Source organism: Heterocephalus glaber, unplaced genomic scaffold (assembly GCF_053883595.1).
Source record: "Heterocephalus glaber isolate CG9 unplaced genomic scaffold, H.glaber_assembly_v1.0 deba00001498, whole genome shotgun sequence".
Classification (NCBI taxonomy): domain Eukaryota; kingdom Metazoa; phylum Chordata; class Mammalia; order Rodentia; family Bathyergidae; genus Heterocephalus; species Heterocephalus glaber.
The window spans coordinates 6,687,166-6,703,699 of NW_028258321.1; the positions used below are offsets into that span (position 1 = coordinate 6,687,166).

At 62.9% G+C, this 16,534-nt stretch overlaps 1 protein-coding gene across 6 annotated transcripts in view; it reads left to right on the forward strand.

Moving 5' to 3' along the window:
* Poll (DNA polymerase lambda) overlaps nucleotides 1-4,658 on the forward strand; it is a 9,899-nt gene extending 5,241 nt beyond the window's left edge. For all 6 annotated transcript variants that reach the window (XM_004866350.3, XM_021245592.2, XM_013066108.2 and 3 more), the window contains 4 exons: nucleotides 909-1,082; nucleotides 1,647-1,775; nucleotides 3,456-3,624; nucleotides 3,845-4,658. In XM_004866350.3, the coding sequence (XP_004866407.1) occupies nucleotides 909-1,082; nucleotides 1,647-1,775; nucleotides 3,456-3,624; nucleotides 3,845-4,209 (837 nt within the window). In that variant the 3' untranslated portion in view covers nucleotides 4,210-4,658. The remainder of the gene's footprint in view (nucleotides 1-908; nucleotides 1,083-1,646; nucleotides 1,776-3,455; nucleotides 3,625-3,844) is intronic.
* Nucleotides 4,659-16,534: the final 11,876 nt, after the last annotated feature.

Below are 16,534 nucleotides of genomic sequence, written 5' to 3' on the forward strand. Positions count from 1 at the left end.
CATGGCCAAGACACAAAGCCTGACACCCACAACGTGAAAGGAGAGGTTTATTTTAGCTCACAGTCATAGTTCATAGCCTGCTGGCTCCAGGGCAGGAACAGATGGCAGAGGGGCACACTAGGGGAAAGCTGCTCACTAGTGACCAGGAAGCAGAGAGAAGGAGCGGCCAGGGAGGGAGATACACCCTTCCAAGTCATGGACCTCTTCTGACCAGACCCACCTCCCTGCAGCAAGTGCTAGCCCGGCCCAGTCCCCTTCCAGAAGTGCTGCCTCTGAGCATATGAGGCCCTCGGAGGGCCTCTAGATAAATAGCCTAACATTAGGCTTTGCATGAAAGAAACAAAACAGGAATGCGATGATGGTGGACTGACACAGTCGTGATAATTGTTCAGGGTGGATGACAGGTGCCTGCGGGTTTGTTATCCTGTTCTCTTTACATTTGAATTTTTTATATGATAACATTTTTTAAAACAACAGTTCAGACTCTGAAACCAAACAGACCATCATCACTAATGTGTGACTAGGTAAGGTACATAAACTCTTTGAGCATCCATTTTCTCATCAATAAAAGCAGATTAACAGGAGGAACCCAGGCTTAGTGCTTTTTTGAGGAAGACGGAGATGGTGCCGGAAGCTTAGAACTGATGTCCAGTAAGCCCTGTCAGTGTGTAATGGTAATGAAGGTGGGCGTGGTGACTAATTATATTGTTAGTCTCCCTCCAGGGGGGAGCCAAAGGCAGGTCACCCAGACTGTATTCCTCCGCACTTCAACCTGTATTCCTCCGCACTTTGCTTCGGCTGTGCCCTGCCTTCTGCAGCTGCACGGAGCCAGGCTGGCTTCTGGCAGACAGCTCCCAAAGAAGTCAGCTTCCCTGCTGCCACCTCTGCCCTCCTCCCTTTTCCTCCAGGAAGCCTGCAGCATCCCTGGGGTTGGGAAGCGGATGGCTGAGAAGATCATGGAGATCCTGGAGAGTGGGCATTTGCGGAAGCTAGACCACATCAGCGAGAGTGTGCCCATTTTAGAACTCTTCTCCAACATCTGGGGAGCCGGCACCAAGACTGCCCAGATGTGGTACCATCAGGTTGCACCCTGGTCCAGCTGCCCCTTCAGTATTGCTGTGTCTCGCAGTCCTGCCCCAGAGCCCCCTTGCCCTGAGTACTTGAGTTGGCCTAGGTGTTATTTTCTTCCTCTGCATGATGGGAATGACCCCCAGCTAATGGGAGACCACTTTTCAAGAGGAGCAGGGCTTACATAGGCCCTTCTCCTGGCACCCAGAACAGCCCATGGCTTGGTATCCTTGAGGTATACGTAGGAACAGGAAGTGTTTCTCTGCCCCGCAGAGCAGCATAGGTCTTCCTGAGTAGCTCAGGCCTCCGGGCTCTCAAACCTGCTGTGCTCCGAATGGCCTGGGAGCCTGGTAACAATGAAGAGGTCCAGCGCCGTCCCGAGCCCAGTGTTTGTGGAGTAAGCTGTGTCCTCCATGCCCCTGCCATTCCCAGGACCACTGAGTAGGACTCACTCGCCCCTGGGCTTGGCCCTGCCTCAGACCTTGCCTGGAACCCAGACCAACAGAAGCCTCCTGTGCCTGCTTGTTCATCAGTCTCAGATCCTGATAGCCTGCCTCCCTCTTGCTGCTTTCTCCCAGGGCTTCCGGAGCCTGGAAGACATTCGCAACCAGGCCTCCCTGACTGACCAGCAGGCCATTGGCCTGAAGCATTACAGTGACTTCCTGGAACGCATGCCCAGAGAGGAAGCTGCAGAGATCGAGCAGACAGTAAGCAGGCAGCGGGTGTCCTGGAGCAGTGGGGGACCTGAGCCCAGTGAATAAGGCTCCAGCCTAAGCTTAGAGCCCTTGACCTGTCTGACTGGGAAGCCCAGCAGGCCAGACACTGTGGGTCCCCAGAGGTTGGGAAAGAGTCAGTAGGGACCACAGCTGCAGGACCCGCCGGAGGTGGGTAACTCCAGGGAAGCGCTGCAGACCTGCCCCTCTGTTGAGAGTTCGCAGCAGTCACACAGTGTGAGCGCTGGGTGGCATCAGGGCTAGAGGTGAGCTGGTATTGCTCCAGTTACCCAGGGTGCTGGAACCAGAGCAGGCCTCGTTAGGTGGGTCAGGCAGAGATTCTCCATGCTTTCTCATTGAGACTCCTTTGAGCACCTGATGAAAACAGTGGACTCTCACCCCTACCACTCGCACATGCACACTACACAAGCTCTGTGTCTTTCCTGACCTGTCTTCATCCTGGGCTGGGTTGGTGTAGCCACAGGCCTGGCTGGACTGGTTAGGGTTATAGGAAAGTGGCCTTGGGAATAGGGTTTTTTGTTTGTTTTGTTTTGTACTGGTGATTATTGAGTTCAGATTTGTAGTTGTCCAAAAAATAAGGTTTGACGAAGGGTTTGGTTTAGAACTGGGTTGCAGACAGTCTGTATAAAATCTAGAGTAGAGAGACAGGGTACCTTAGGACTAGGAGTGTCATTTGTTCAGCTGGCTTCAGGATTAGGGACTGGAGTTGTAGGGGTGACTTTGGCCAAAGGTCCTGGTGGTAGGATTCCTGGGGAGCTGGCCCATTTTAGGAGATCAGACTCTAGCTATGTCTCTGGTCTTGGGAGTATGGAGCAGGTGCAGATAGATGGACAGGCCTCTTTGCCCACCAGGCATCGGTGCTGGTGATGACACTGTCACTCGGCCACGGGGTCCAGGCACAAAGAAAGCCCCAGCCTGTGGGAACGGAAGAGGATTCCCCCTGGCCCCCCAGGTCCCCTAGGGCTCCAGCCTCAGGGGGTTGATGGAATTACACTTCTAGGCTGATTCCTCTCATTCTCCTAGGAGGCCCAAGGGGGCCTGAGGGGATTAGCAGGGCCTGCCTGTCAGAGCAATTGAGGTGTCATTGGAGGTGTCCTGGCTGCGGTCTCCAGGGCCCCAGAAATCTCTGTGTTCTGGGGCAGAGTCAGGGAGATATCTGCATACGAAAGGCCCAGTGTCTGGCTGCAGCCTAATGGGTTTATTTATTTATGTCCCTGCTGTTCAGGTCCACCCAGGAGGGCTATGGGCGGCTTGCGGAGGCCCCTCCATTCCTTTCCTTTCCTTTCCCACTGGTCCAGTTGTCTTTCTGTACTGTTTTGTCCCAGGCTGCTGCTTGGGCTTCAGCGCCTGCCCATGTCCTCTGCCCTCAGCTGCAGATCTGTGCCTGAGCCTCCTGGCACCTGCCCCACCCTGAGTGGAACTGCACGGCCCGGCACGGGGTGTGAGCTGGGGCAGGGCCAAGGGAAAGCAGTGCGCCTCTGCTCTCGCTCCTGTGCTTGTCCTGTCCGGGGAGCAGAGGTGCCCGGGGCAGACTCCCTCGGCTGTCTGTCGAGGCCTGGGGATGGGCTTGCAGGCGCAGTGTGGGCCCCTGGCTCAGGGAGAGCACTCTGCTGCCTCGGGGAGGAGCCCTGCCCTTCTCCCGCCCTCTTGGAGGTCCGGGTGGCAGCCCAGGCCCTCAGTCCTGGACTGTGGTGTGTGGCGTGCGGCTCCTACCGGCGGGGGAAGCTGACCTGCGGAGACGTGGACGTGCTCGTCACTCACCCAGATGGTCGGTCCCACCGGGGCATCTTCAGTCGCCTCCTGGACAAACTTAGGCAGCAAGGTACGTGCGCCACCTCGGGTGAGCAGGCTGCCAGGGCGGGAGAGAAGCCCCCAGCCGCCAGGCCGAGTCCCCTGGAGGGCAGGTGGGCAGAATTCTGGAACCCTTGGGTGGGTCGGGAGAGGGCCCGGTGCCAGCAGGGTCATGGCACAGGTGGGCTGGGAGCAGATCGATCCCGGGGCTGGCCTGGCGCTCGTCCTCCCAGCCCTTCCCCTTTGGCCAGGGTTCCTCACGGACGACCTGCTGAGCCAGGAAGACCACTGCCAGCAACAGAAGTACCTGGGCGTGTGCCAGCTCCCGGGGCCAGGGCGTCGGCACCGCCGCCTGGACATCATCGTGGTGCCCTACAGCCAGTTTGCCTGCGCCCTGCTCTACTTCACTGGCTCTGCCCACTTCAACCGCTCCATGCGGGCTCTGGCCAAGACGAAGAGCATGAGCCTGTCAGAGCACGCCCTCTGCACGGCCGTGGTCCGAGACACGCAAGGCTCTAAGCTGGGGCCTGGCCACGTGCTGCCCACCCCCACGGAGAAGGATGTCTTCTGGCTCCTGGGCCTGCCCTACCGGGAGCCAGCTGAGCGGGACTGGTGACAGGGCTGCACGGGCACACAAACACCCCTGCCCAGAACCCCTCCAGCCTCAGCTGGCCGGGCCTCCCTGCTTCAGCCAGCAGTTGTGCTTGGGGGGCAGTCAGGCTCTCCTGCCTCGCTGGTTCCCCAGCAGAGTCCTGTACGCTTCTAGGTCCGGGCAGCAGCCCAGGCCTTGCACGCAGCCCCTGGTGCCCAGTTAGGCCGGAATGGGGGCTGGTTTGAAGCCAGCTTCTTGTCCATCCCCTTCCCACCCTGAGAAAGGTACAGCTGCCGGGGAAGAAGGAAGCAGCTGTGGTCCAGCATCAGCCAAGACCCTTCGGAGGGCCCACACAAGCTCCCTGCATTCAGCGGCTTCCTCTGCAGCTAGAGATGCTGGAAAGCGGGTGCCCCGGGCTCTGGGAGGGTGGTGTCTGCAGGCCCAGGGGCCCAGTAAAGTGCACTGGACACTCAGCCTGCCTGGCCTGTGTGAGTTGCTGTAGCCCCTCCATCCGTCCCCTTCCACCCAGGCAAGACAGAGATGGGAGCCAAGTGGAACGGAGGCAGGCACTGTGAGTTCCCCATGGGGGCGTGTGTCCTGTCCAGCAGCTGAGCGCCCCAAAGATCTGCCTCTCAGTTACTGATCCCAGGGTGGAGGACGGGCCTCAGCCTGTCCCACCCCAGCCCAGTCCTTCCTCACTGTCCTTGAGCCAGGGCTGACCCTGGCCAGGCCACAGTGTGGTGGGCAGAATAATGCCCCCAGGTGTTCATGTCCTGATCCCCAGAGCCAGTGGGCATACTGCCTTTCTTAGCTAGAGAGACTGTGGCCCTGATGAGGGTTAAGCACCAAGACGAGGTGCTTCTCTTGATTGGCAGTCTTGGGTGCAAAGGGGTGTAAGAGCTGAGATGTGTGGTGGACAGCAGGCTGGGGATGTGAGCTCAGCTCGAAGGTGGCAAACGTGGCCAGGCAGCCTGGAGTGTGGCAGCTGTGCAGATGGAGAAGACAGAATTCCACTTGTGGGTCCCACTTGGCCCTCCGGGGGGACACAGACCTGCAGACGCCTGCTTTATCTGAGCATCCCGTGTCTGATCTTAGACCCGCAGGACCGAGAGGACAGCTTCGAGTGTGTTAGGCCAATAAGCTGATGGTGGCGTTGCTGCAACAGTGGTGAGCAGAGGGCAGGGCAGCGCAGGTCCTGCTACAAGCCCTCTGCTGAAGTGCAGCTGCTGGGGCGGGGGGGGGGGGGTCGCCCTGGAACCTCCGCCCTCTCTCCTGCTGCCATGGGCTCAGGCCGAGATCCTTTGTTTCAATTGCCCTCTGACACTTTGTACCCAAGATCCAGGTCCTTCCGGGCTGCTCGGCCCTAACCTGGCCCTGGCAGCCAGTAGCCTGATCTTCTAGGGTCTTGGCCACAGTCTTACCCTGAAAGGGGAGCAGCAAAGCAGGCTTGCACCTAGGTTCTGGCTGCTCATGGGGAGGGTATAGGCACAGGGCCAGGGCCCTCTCGGCCCACACCCAGAATGGCACTGCAAGGTTGCCAGCCCACAGTTCCCGGGGCTGCCCCTTGGACCTGCTTCTGCAGGACTGTGGCACTGTGCATGGAATGGGGTTTGAAGGCCTTGCCTCACCCCCTTCCCTCCACTCAGGAAGGCCTCAGGCAGAAGCGACAGCATGGGTGACCTGTGCCCCTAAGATTGCAGACCCACGTGGGGGGAGCCAGCTCAACCTAGGAGGACGCAGCACTGAGTCTTCTGGTCTCGAGTCCACTCTGCCCTGCCGAAAACCCAGGGCAGGCCTGGCGCTGAGCTCTGGAAGCGAGGAACCCTCAGGGCTGAAGCCCCAAAGTGCCCCAGATTCTGGGCCAGATCTCACTTGCATCGCCCCCCCCCCGGGGGGGGCCTCCTCAAGCTCCAGTCCCCACTGGACCTGTGCTGAGGCTGAGCCCAGCGGCCCTCTGTGGGGTCATCCCTGAAGACGCCCAGGGTGCCGGGCTGCAGGTGCCTGAGTAGCTGGGGCAGCACCTCTGCCAGCCGGGCCTGGGCCTGGGCAGGGCAGCGTGGCTCCCCGACAACCTCTGCCTCCTGTCCCTGCCGCACACCCCACGTGTGGGCGCCTGGGCGGTGCCTGTGTTGGCTACAGGGTCCTGCGTTCCTGGTGCACTTCCTGGGCCCAGTGCTTGTGTGCTGTGTGTCCCTGTCCCCGCAGGCCCAGGGCAGGGCGAGGTTCCCTGGTGGTCTGGCCAGGGTGTGGGAGGTGGAGGAGACCTGGCTGGCCCTGGCTTGGGTCCTGTGTCCACAGAGGAGGCCGCAGGGTGGGCGCCCGCGTCAGCCTTGAGCGGCCATCAATAGCACTCGGTTAATTAATTTGATGGGAACAGCAGGGACCGCCGTTTGCATTTAGTGAAGTTCCAGGAACTTCCAACCTCATCTTCATAATTGGCCTCATAAATTGTAGGAAAGAGAGGGATCAGCAAAGCGGGAGGGAGGAGGGGCCGCCCGTCCGTCCTTATTTAATTTTATTGCTGAAATTCATCTTTTTAGCCTCCTCCGCCTGAATCGGCTCTCCCTGCCGGATTTGCCTAATCATGATAAATTAATATTCATTTCCCCACCTCTTACCCAGCTCCCGCGCCCGGATGGAGTTGGGGAGGGTCTCCTGCCAGCCCCTCCGCTGGCCCTGGGCAAGAGCCTAGGGGCGGGGGGCCCAAGAGGAGCTGTGTGCCCAGTGAGCGGGCCCCTGGGGCAGGAGGGGTGCCTGGAGCAAGGTGGGGGAAGGCCAAGGATGGATGGAGACTCGAAGGCTGTGGGGGCAGAGAGAAACAATCCCTGCCCGGCAGGCCCGCCAGGAGGCAGGTGCCAGAAGAGCCCGAAAGGCTGAGACTGGGAGCTCACGGGTGGCTTCAAGAGAAGGGCCTAAGGCGAGCTGGGATTGTACGTGAGGCACCGCGACCTGCTCTTCACCCCCTTCGACCCAGCTGGACCAAGGCCGCCTTCCTGTGCGCCCCTGCGGCCTGTGGCGGCCTTCCACTCTCCAGAGCCACTCCGAGCTGGGAGTGCTGCTGGGAGGGTCACCCCTGGCTTCCCAGGCAGTGCGGCCCCCAGGCCTCAGGGTGAGACTTCCCTGTTCTCTTGCATCTCAGTTACGGGAGACCTTGGAGGAATTTCTGATTTCATTCACCTCTGCCCCATTCACAGAGGAGGAAACTGAGGGCGTCCCAGAGGTCAGGCCGGCCGGCCGAGGAGGGATGATGCCTACCCCACCTGGGGGCTGGGAAGGAGCCAGTGTCCTCAGCATGGCCCTGGTGACCCGTCCCCCACACTCTACTCCTCCCTCCGAGTGTGGGTGAAACCTCCGGCCCTGACTGTGTCACAGCACGTGGCAGAGGGGCACTATCTGGGTGGTGTGGGCGTGGGAACCCTTTTGAGGCCCAGGGTCTTCTCGGGCTGGTATCAGAAGGGGCAGAGAGAGCTGAAGCAGAAGGACCAGGACCGGGCAGGATCCCTAAGGAGCAGACAGCAAGGACGCAGGGCCTGCAGTGCTGCAACCGCGGGCAGGAATAAGTGAGCCGAGTGCCGCCAGGATCTCAGCTTGGACCCAGCAAGGAGCGAGCCTGCCCGCCGGGACTTGGGCCCTGCAGGAGCGGGCGTGGCTTGTGAAAGTCTGCAGCTCAGTTTGGGAAGCGGTGCTATGCAGTGGTGCTCTGCTGCCTAGGGGAGGCTCTTCGGGAGCGAAGGGCATGAAGCTAAAGTCTGAGGCTCTAACCGGACCGGAGCTGCTTCCCAGTGCCAAGGCCCTCCAGCTCCCTCCTGTTTTACCTGGGACCAAACCTTGGAAGTGGTTCCCTGTGTGGCCCGGCCCAGGCAGTCTGGACCGAGTCGGGAGGAGCCTCGACCCAGCAGCCTGGTCGCCTGCACTCCAGGCCCCGGGAAGATGTTTCTGAGCCCCACTGGAGGGCGCCGGCTTCTCCGGAGGCTGGAGAACCAATTAACACTGCAAGTTAGCGAGGGGGCCCCAGTGAGGAGACCTGGGTCAGCTGCGCCACGGCCCGGGCTTATCTCCTGAAAGCTTTAGCCGCATTTATGCATTTGCCTCCGGGGCCTGGCCAGTCCGTGCTTAACCGAGCTCTGCGATGGATCGTGCCACTTCAGGGGAGCTGTCCTGTACCCACGAAGCCCAGAGAGGTACTTCATTGGTTCTAAGTCACACAGCGTGTTCCATTCAGAGCTCGCCTTCACTCAGATCTCCTGGCCGTTTTCCCTGACTCCACCCTGGCAGTGGCTCCGGCCCAGATCCCCAAGGCGCGGGAAGGACTCAGTCCCGGGCTCCCCTCCCCTCCAGGCTGGGCTCCCCGCCAGGGCCCGAGGAGGCAGCCTCTCGCCCCGGAGAGGCCCCGGCGGCCCGCGGGGAGCTCGCGCGGACCCCGCCCCCCGCCCTCCCCTCTCCCGGTGCCCCGCCGAGCCGACCGCAGGACTTCCCGGTCCGGTAGGCACAGGGCTCGGCCGGCCGGCGGGCGCACCTCCCGAAGTAGCCAGCAGAGGGCGCGCGGGGACCGGCGGGGGCCAACTCCGCCTTGTCCGACGTCCTGCAGGGGGCAGCTACTGCTGATCCGAGACCCCTTGCCTCAGTTTTCCCCGGGCAGTCCTGTCCTGGCTCCCGTGGGCGAGATGAGCGAGTGCGCGGGAACCAGTGCCACCGTCCGCAGGGGTTGGCCGGGAGGAGCGACCCGGAGACCGCGCCTGCCCGGGCCCGCCTGGGGCGTCGCTGGGTGCGCGGTGGACAGAAGGGCTCGGGCCAAAGGTGGCGGGCGGCCCGGCGCTCGAGGAGCGAACCCTGAGCCTCCGTGCCCTGCCCGCCGGGCCCCGGCGCCAAGCAGACGCGTCTCCGCCTGGCGAGCCGAAAGGCGGGCCGCTCGCACCCGGCCTCGGGGCGCTGCTTCCTGTGCCGTCGCCTCCCTCTTAGCTCCCGCCCAGCCGTGTTTTCGCGGGAAGGCCGCGCAGGTAAAGGCCTTGTGCCTCCGACTAGCAGCGGTGGCGCAGTGGCCGTGGAGCAGGTGTGGGCCGGGGTCAGTGGCCTGTGTGCCCCCTGGAGATACTGCGTTCCCCACCTGCGTGTGCGCGTGACTTCGCGACACATCCACCCACGCACTTCTGTATTCACTCAGCAAACAAGTACCAAGGCCGACCCCGTGCTAGGCACTGAGGCTGTAGGGGAAACAGGGGAGTCCAGAGGGGAGGTACCCCGGTGTGCGGTGTGGCGCTCTGCAGGGAGGGCGCGCGTGCGTGGAGGCGAGTGAGGGCGGCAGTTTGGGGTGAAGACTCTAAGCCCACTCCCAGGTCTGCCTACATAGTTTTTGGCGCCAGTGCAAAGTAAAAGTACAGGGCTCTTATTTTAAGAATTATGAAGAATTTTGGGTCGGGGATGTAGCTCAGCGGCGCTGCGCCTGCCTGGCAAGCGCAAGGTCCTGGGTTCGATCCCCGGTACCAAAAACAAAACAAAATTACAAAGAATTTCAGGGCAGACAACAGAGCATTAAGCTGAGCACCAGGCCCTTTGAAATCCAAGGCCGCGGGCTGCACGCGGTGGCGCCAGCCTCACCGCCTCCGGCCTCTGCGGGACCGGGACAGGAGCTCCCATCCCACGCCCCCCGCCCCGGCCACTGCCCAGCCTCCGCTCCTCTCCAGCAGGGCGCCGGCTTTCCCGCAGCACACAGCATTTGGTCAACGCACAAGTCACCATCTGGCGTCGGCGCCGCCGCACCCATCCCGGAAGCGGCTCCAGAACCCGAGCTCCTGCGGGGTCGCCGCGCTGAGGCCCAGGCCCAGCGTTCGCGGCTCTGGGCGTCTCGTGCGGGACTTCTGACGCCACGACTGTGCACGGGGCCGGCCAGGCTGCTCGTGTGCGCGCGCCGCCCCGTGCGTGTGCGGCTCTCAGTGCTTTCCGCCGGCCTGGCGGGAGTGTGCGGCGGCGCGCGGTGCTTTCGCGTGGCGCGGCCGCGAGGTCAGGGAGCAGCCTCGGCCCGGCCCGCGCCCGGCCGCTTTGTTCAGGGCCTGGGCGGCGGCTCCCTCGGGCGGCGGAGGCTCGGCCGTCACCGCGCGCGGGCTGGGCGGGCCGAGCCATCCATCTTCTGTTATTACAGCGTAATGGGGCTGCGCGGGCGCCCGCCCATTTGTCATCGGCCTCGTTCGCTGATAACGGGCATTTGTCATCGCTCTCCTCTGCGCGGGTGTCATCGGCGCCGCTGACAGCGCGTGGGGGGCGTGGGCTGCTGCGCGCGCAGCGCACACTCGAGCTCGCGGGACTCGAGGGACCCTGGGGGCTGCGTCCGCAGGCGCAGTGCAGCCCTGCGCCCGAGGCCCGGGCGGCCGGCGGGCTGCAGTGCAGGCCCAGGCCGACTCCCCACGGGACATCTGCCTCCAGCAGGTCGGAGCCCGCAGGACGTCCCGTGTGTGACTGCACCCGCTGACACCCGCAGAGAGCCGAGGCCCGGCCGGCGTGCTGGGTGCCGGGGACAGTGTAGGCCAGGGGTCACCGTGCACCCCACACACTTCCCCCTCTCAGGCTGGCCGATGTGCAGCAGGAGGGGCTTGGGAAAGACTCGAAGCAGCTTCCTGCCTGGAAGGGAGAGGAGACCCAGGCTGGGCCCAGTGCCCTCGGCCGCCGGGTGTCGCCCACCGGGCCTGGCCGCGTCTTCCCACGCTGCTTTGGACACACTGGCCTCAGAATGGTAGTGACGCTATCTGCCTGACTGGGCCGAAAGGTCGCATCTGCGGTCCTAGGTTACCCGGCACACACTAGGTGCTCAGTAAGCAGCTGTTGCAGAAGTGGCCGAAGACAGGGTGGGCAGAGGAGGTGGGCTCCCAGCGCCTCGCCTCCCAGAATGTTCCTCACGCTTCGCTGACTCCCCTCCGCCCCCTTAGCCCCCCAGTTCCCCTTTTCCAGCCTCTCCCTCCCAGCTGAGGGGGGGAGGGAGGGTCCCCTGGCAGAGCAGGGCTCGCTTGTTCCTTGTAAATGAAGACCATAATTAACATTAAATTAAGGTAATACAAATGAAGGCAACATAGAGGCTGACAAGACGAGCGTTTGGGGAGGCAGTGGGGAGAAGTGATTCATATTTTTAATTTACTGTACGGATGGGCCGTGTGGCTGGGGAGCGGGCGGCTCGCGTGGAGGGGCTGTCGCCCCGGATGTTGCTGGGCTCCAGTGAACGCACAATGACTATTAAACCCAACTGTCCGTATAATGGGACGGGTCGGACACGGCGCCAGGGTCGAGCCCCGGCCAGCGCAGCTGTAAATCCCGCCCGCCCGCGCCTGCCGCCCACTCCCTCCGGGCTGGTCCAGCCTGCCTTACCCGGGCCTGCAGGCTCAGTCTGGGGGCGGCGCTGGAGGGCCGGCCTCGGCAGGACGTCGGGACGAGAGGTGGGAGGCGGTGTCCCCTCGGCCTGGACCCGGCTGGAGGACGGGCTGGGCGTCTGCGGCCCACGCGAGGTCCCTTCCGGAACTGAGCAGCAGGCGAAGGCGTCCGGTCCCAGAGAGGAGCCAGCCGCCGCGGAAAGCACCGGCGCCGGGCCTCGGGGCGCCGCCCTGGGCGGTCAGGGACACCACGCCCTCCGCTCCTACAGGGGAGGGCCCGGCCTCGGCCTCGGGACCCTCGGGCTGGGCGTGAGTGTGAGTGTGCGCTCGTGCACGGCCTCCCACCCTTGCTCGGCCAGGACAGAGGTGTGAGCAAAGCCCAGGCGGGGAGGAATTCCTGCTTACTCACTGCAGCGGAGCCGAGGTGCTCGGGAAGAGAGCCGCAAGTGTAATTTAGGTTTTGATATTATGAAAGTCTCGCTGCTCTAAAACAGCGGGGCACTCGGTGCCTCATTAATAAAGGATAAACTCGGAGTCTATTTACAAGGCGCTTTTTGGGGTTATTTACTCTCCAATATACATATGTAATGTTGCACATACTTACCGCTAGGTATGGCTCAGCCCTCCCACCAGGCCCCCCGTCACCCGGGGGAGGGGCTGTAGGGTGCAGAGGGTTCGGCAGGGAGGAGTGCTGAGGGCCACCCCGGGGCCGGGCCCGTCCGTGTGGGGTCACATAATCATGCACCGGGCCTCCACCCGCCCTTCCCGAAGCCTTTCGGCAGCCCGCTGTGGCCCAGGCCACCCCCAGCAGATAAGGCACAGACTCGCTCCCTCGCTGTAGGGCCAGACTGCCTGCCCTGGGGACAGGCCCCCAGCCTCGGAGGGACGCTGCCATTCCTGGCTGTACTGCGCCCAGTCCTATGCCACCCTTGTTACAGCCCTGCTGGCCCCCACTGCCCAGCAGAGCATGTAGTTGGCAAGGTCCCCTCAAACCGGGGGTGGATTTCCCAGCTCCAGGTGCCCACTGGTCCAGCCAAAGGGGGCTCAATCGGGGCATGGCAGTGGACGCCTGTAATCCCAGATTCCTGCGAGTTCAAGGCCAGCCTGAACTACATAGTGAGACCCTGTCTCAAGAAACCAAAACCAGGGCCGGGATTTAGCTCAGTGGATCCGGTGCCTGCCTCACAAGCGCAAGGTCCCAAGTTCGAGCCCTGATACCAAAAAACCCCCAAACGAAAACAAAACGAAGTGGGCTCAGCTGCCTTTTCCCTAGACCCTTCATGTAGAAGTGGATCGGGGTGGCCGTCGTGTGTGGCGGGGAGCTGTCCCAGCCCTATTCCATGGGAGGAAATGAAGGTCAGGCAACGTGCCAGAGTGACAGCCAGTAGGTGCCAGACCGGGTTTGGACCCAGGCCAGTTTCTAGCCCCACAGCCTCGAGTTTCCTGGCCTCGATGTGCACCCCAGCCTCCATCACATGGCCTTCAGCGAGGAGCACGGATGCCCCTCATATGGGCCTATCTGCTCAGTCAGGGAGTGGCCGCCCGACACCTTGGCCTGGGCTCTCAGCCCCGGTAGAGGCCCCACTTTGGTCAGAGACCCTGGTGAGTTCAGGGCAGTGGTGAAGGATCGCCCAATGTGAGCCCCGGCTGAGAGCTGAAACTTGGGGTGTTGTCAGCTCCTGCAGGCCACCAGGGTGAGGCCCAAGGTGGTTACACAGCTGAAGGCCACGTGAGCCAGTGCAGGCCCGCGGAAGGCAGTCTGGGGGAGGCCGCGCCAGGCCGGCGAGCAGCAGAGACATCTAGTGGCCACGCAGAGACCCGCAGCCTCATGCCGGGACCCCGGGCGGAGGCCTGGGGTCCAGGCAGGCCCTGGGAAGCCTCAGGCGGCAGGGGCTTCCTCCTTGGGTGGAGCTTCCGGCTGTGCAGCCCCCATGCCCGCCCGGGACCCAGGGGGAGGGGCCCTGCTTCTCCAGCACCCTTCGCAGCCCCTAGACCCGTCGGTGCTGGACAGGGGGGCGGCGGCAAGCAGGGGCTGATCCGCTGGTGAACAGTGAGCGGTGGCGCGCTCATCGGAGCTGACTGCGCTGGGCCCCCACCCCACTCTGCCTCCAGAGAGGAAGGCGGCCGCGTGAGGGGGACCGGACTGCTCCTCAGGGCCAGGGCCTTGCAGGGCGAATCGAATCGGGGTCAGCTTGCCGGCGGGGACGCTCCCAGGCGTACTCGTCCGTCCTGCGGGGTCAGCGCAGGGCAGCAGCCTGGCCACCTGGAGAGGCGGAGGTGGGCTCCCCTGGACAGCTCTCCCTCGCCAGCCCCTGCCTGGCCCCAAGTTGTGGATTTGTGGTCCCAGGGAGGCCTGGGCCTTGGGACACTGCGTCCTCTCGCTGAGGAGCCGGAGGCCTGTTTGCCCAAGTCTGGCCACTCTGAGGCAGATGGAGCGGGACTGGCCGAGGGCTGAGGCGGGGAGGCTTGCCCTGACTGGGGGCTCGGCTGTGGCGCCCGGCCAGGTCCTGGGGTGTGTGGGCTGACCACAGGGGAGGGTGAGAGGCTGGGGCGGGTGGAGGGGAGCCTGGGCGGGCAGCGGAGGGGAGGGAGGAAGGACACTGACAGCAGAACAAATGCTTGTAATTTTATAACCAATCTCAGCGTGTCCGTGGGGGGCCGTTTCCGCTTCCACTCAGGACCAATCAGCCTGACAGAGCTATGAGTCTGCCTGAGTGAGTGTGAGCAGCACCCCCAACGCCACTTACTGCAGTCTCATCACGGCCGGCCCAGCCTGGCCAGAGCCGAGGGGCCACAGGGATGGGCCGGGCCAGGCGGGCCGAGACTCAGGGGGGAGCTGCTGAACATCAGGGCCCCGAGTGGGCACCCGCCCTGTCCTCAAGTGGCTTGCAGTCTGCTCAGGGGAGCTGGGCAGACTAGATGGGGACAGGCCGGGGGGCAGGAGAGACCCGAGGCCGGGAGGAAGCAGAGAGGGCAGAGTCCCGGAGCCAAGACTGGAAGGAGAGGCCCCAGCGCAGGATGACAAGGGCTGTGCTGGAGGGGAGAAGCGCCCACCCAAGGAGAGCCAGGGGGCGGGCTGCGGGCGGCAGGCCGGCCAGCAGTGGATATTGCAGGGCGGCCTTGCCTGATATCTGGCTCCGGGGATGCCTGTGTGCCCATTAGTCTCTCTAATTGTCAAAAATCTAATTTAGTGTCTGGAGCCCAGGCCGGCCTCGGGTTAAATGGAGGGAGGCAGGCCCTGCCATAAATCTGCCTGCCCAGCCCGAGCCGGTGCTAATTCTGCAGTTAAGTGAGGGGTGAGGAGGGCGCGGAGAGGAGGTGTCCTTCGCGACCCAGCGCGCCGTGCCAGCCCCCGTGCGCCGGGCTGCAAGGAGGCTGCCCTCTTCCCCCGTCGGGGAGCTGGAGGAATGGGCTCCTGGACCCGCACAGTGACTGGGGACAGGACCGCCTGTCCCACAAGGTCAGGGGCCTTTGCTGAGGAAGGTGTGGGCAGGGGAGACTCAGTGTGACCATGACGGGCTCGCTGGGTGGGTGCTGGGGAGGGTCTGGGGCACCAGCCGGCAGTCACAGCAACAGCAGCTGGGGAGGCCTCGCCCTCCTCCGGCCACACGGGGTGCCTGGGGACCCGGGCCGTGGGAAGGCCTCGGAGGCCTGCGCTGGCGTTGGCGGTGGGCCTAGGCCGACTCAGTAACGACCCCACTCCCCTCGGAGCTGCTAATTGAAAGCAAGGGGTGTGGCAGGCGCAGCGGGAGAGGCTGGGGACCAAAGTTCCGAGAGGCTGTGCTTCCATAGGGGAGGAAAACAATTTCTCCTGGTGTTGGCTCCATCACACCAGGCACCCACCCGGCCCCTCCTGCTGCTAACAAAGTGCCTTTAATTAGCAGCCTAATAAAACGCTCTTAATTGGCAAGGGCCAATCAGAAGAAAGAGGTCTCCTCCCCTTCTTCTTTGCCCATGGCACACAGCTATAGGTTTAAGGGGGGAGGGGTCCCAGGCCCAGCCTGGACGTGGGAACAGGGACTGCAGGGCTGTCCTCCGGGTCTGAGAGGTCCCTGAGCCTCAGGCCTGTGCTCTGGAGCCCAGCACAAGATGCTGGTGGCTGCACAGTGCCCTGAGCTGACCTCTGGGGTGAGGCCTGTTAGGGAGCAGACACCAGGGTGGTCTTGGTTAATGTGGGTCCCTTTTATTTTTTTGAGACAGGGTCTCACTATGTAGTGTAGGCTGTTGTTTTTTTTAGGCTGTTCTTGAACTATGTAGCCTAGGCTGTCCTCAAACGCAGGGCGATCCTCCTGCCTCAGCCTCCCCAGTGCTGAGATTACAGGTGTGCACCCCCATGCCCAGCTGGGTCCCTTTTCTCGCTCCTGTTTCCTCACTGGCAAAAGGGAGGGTCTACCTAATGCTCTGATCTCTCTCCAGCTGCAGTGCCAGTTCTGCACGGGGCTGCACACTGCCAAAGCCTGCACCACAAGAACCAGGGACAGTTAGGATGCAAACAGGGAGCTTGGCCACCCGGGCAGGGCCACTGGCACCGCAGCCCAGTGTGAAGCAGCCAGGAGTCAGTTCTGCAAGGACCTGTTGCGACACCACGGTGGGGAGGCGAAGGAAAGGAGGAGGCCTTTTGTGGCATGGCCTTCAGCCTGGCTGCTCCGCCTGGTGGGCACGAGGGGGAAGGGGCTCAGGGGCTGCCGTTCCCCCGAGCCCGAGCTGCTTGGAAAGGCTCCACAGCCAGGTGAGCACGCTGGCCTCTAATGGATCCAAGGGGAAGCAGGGAAACACATCTTCTCACCTCCCGACCGGCAGAGGGACTTCAACTCTGGGTTCAGGCTGGGCTGTAGTGGTGGTGCCGACAAGGCGCACCGCAGGGAGCTGACTCAGCGCGTCTCCAGCCCTGGCTGGCTGTCTCAGCAGGTCTTAGCTCTGCTGTGCATCTGTGCAGGTTCACAGACAGTTACGGCCCTCCTCACGTTGGCGCAGACAAGACACTTAGGGAAGAGAAA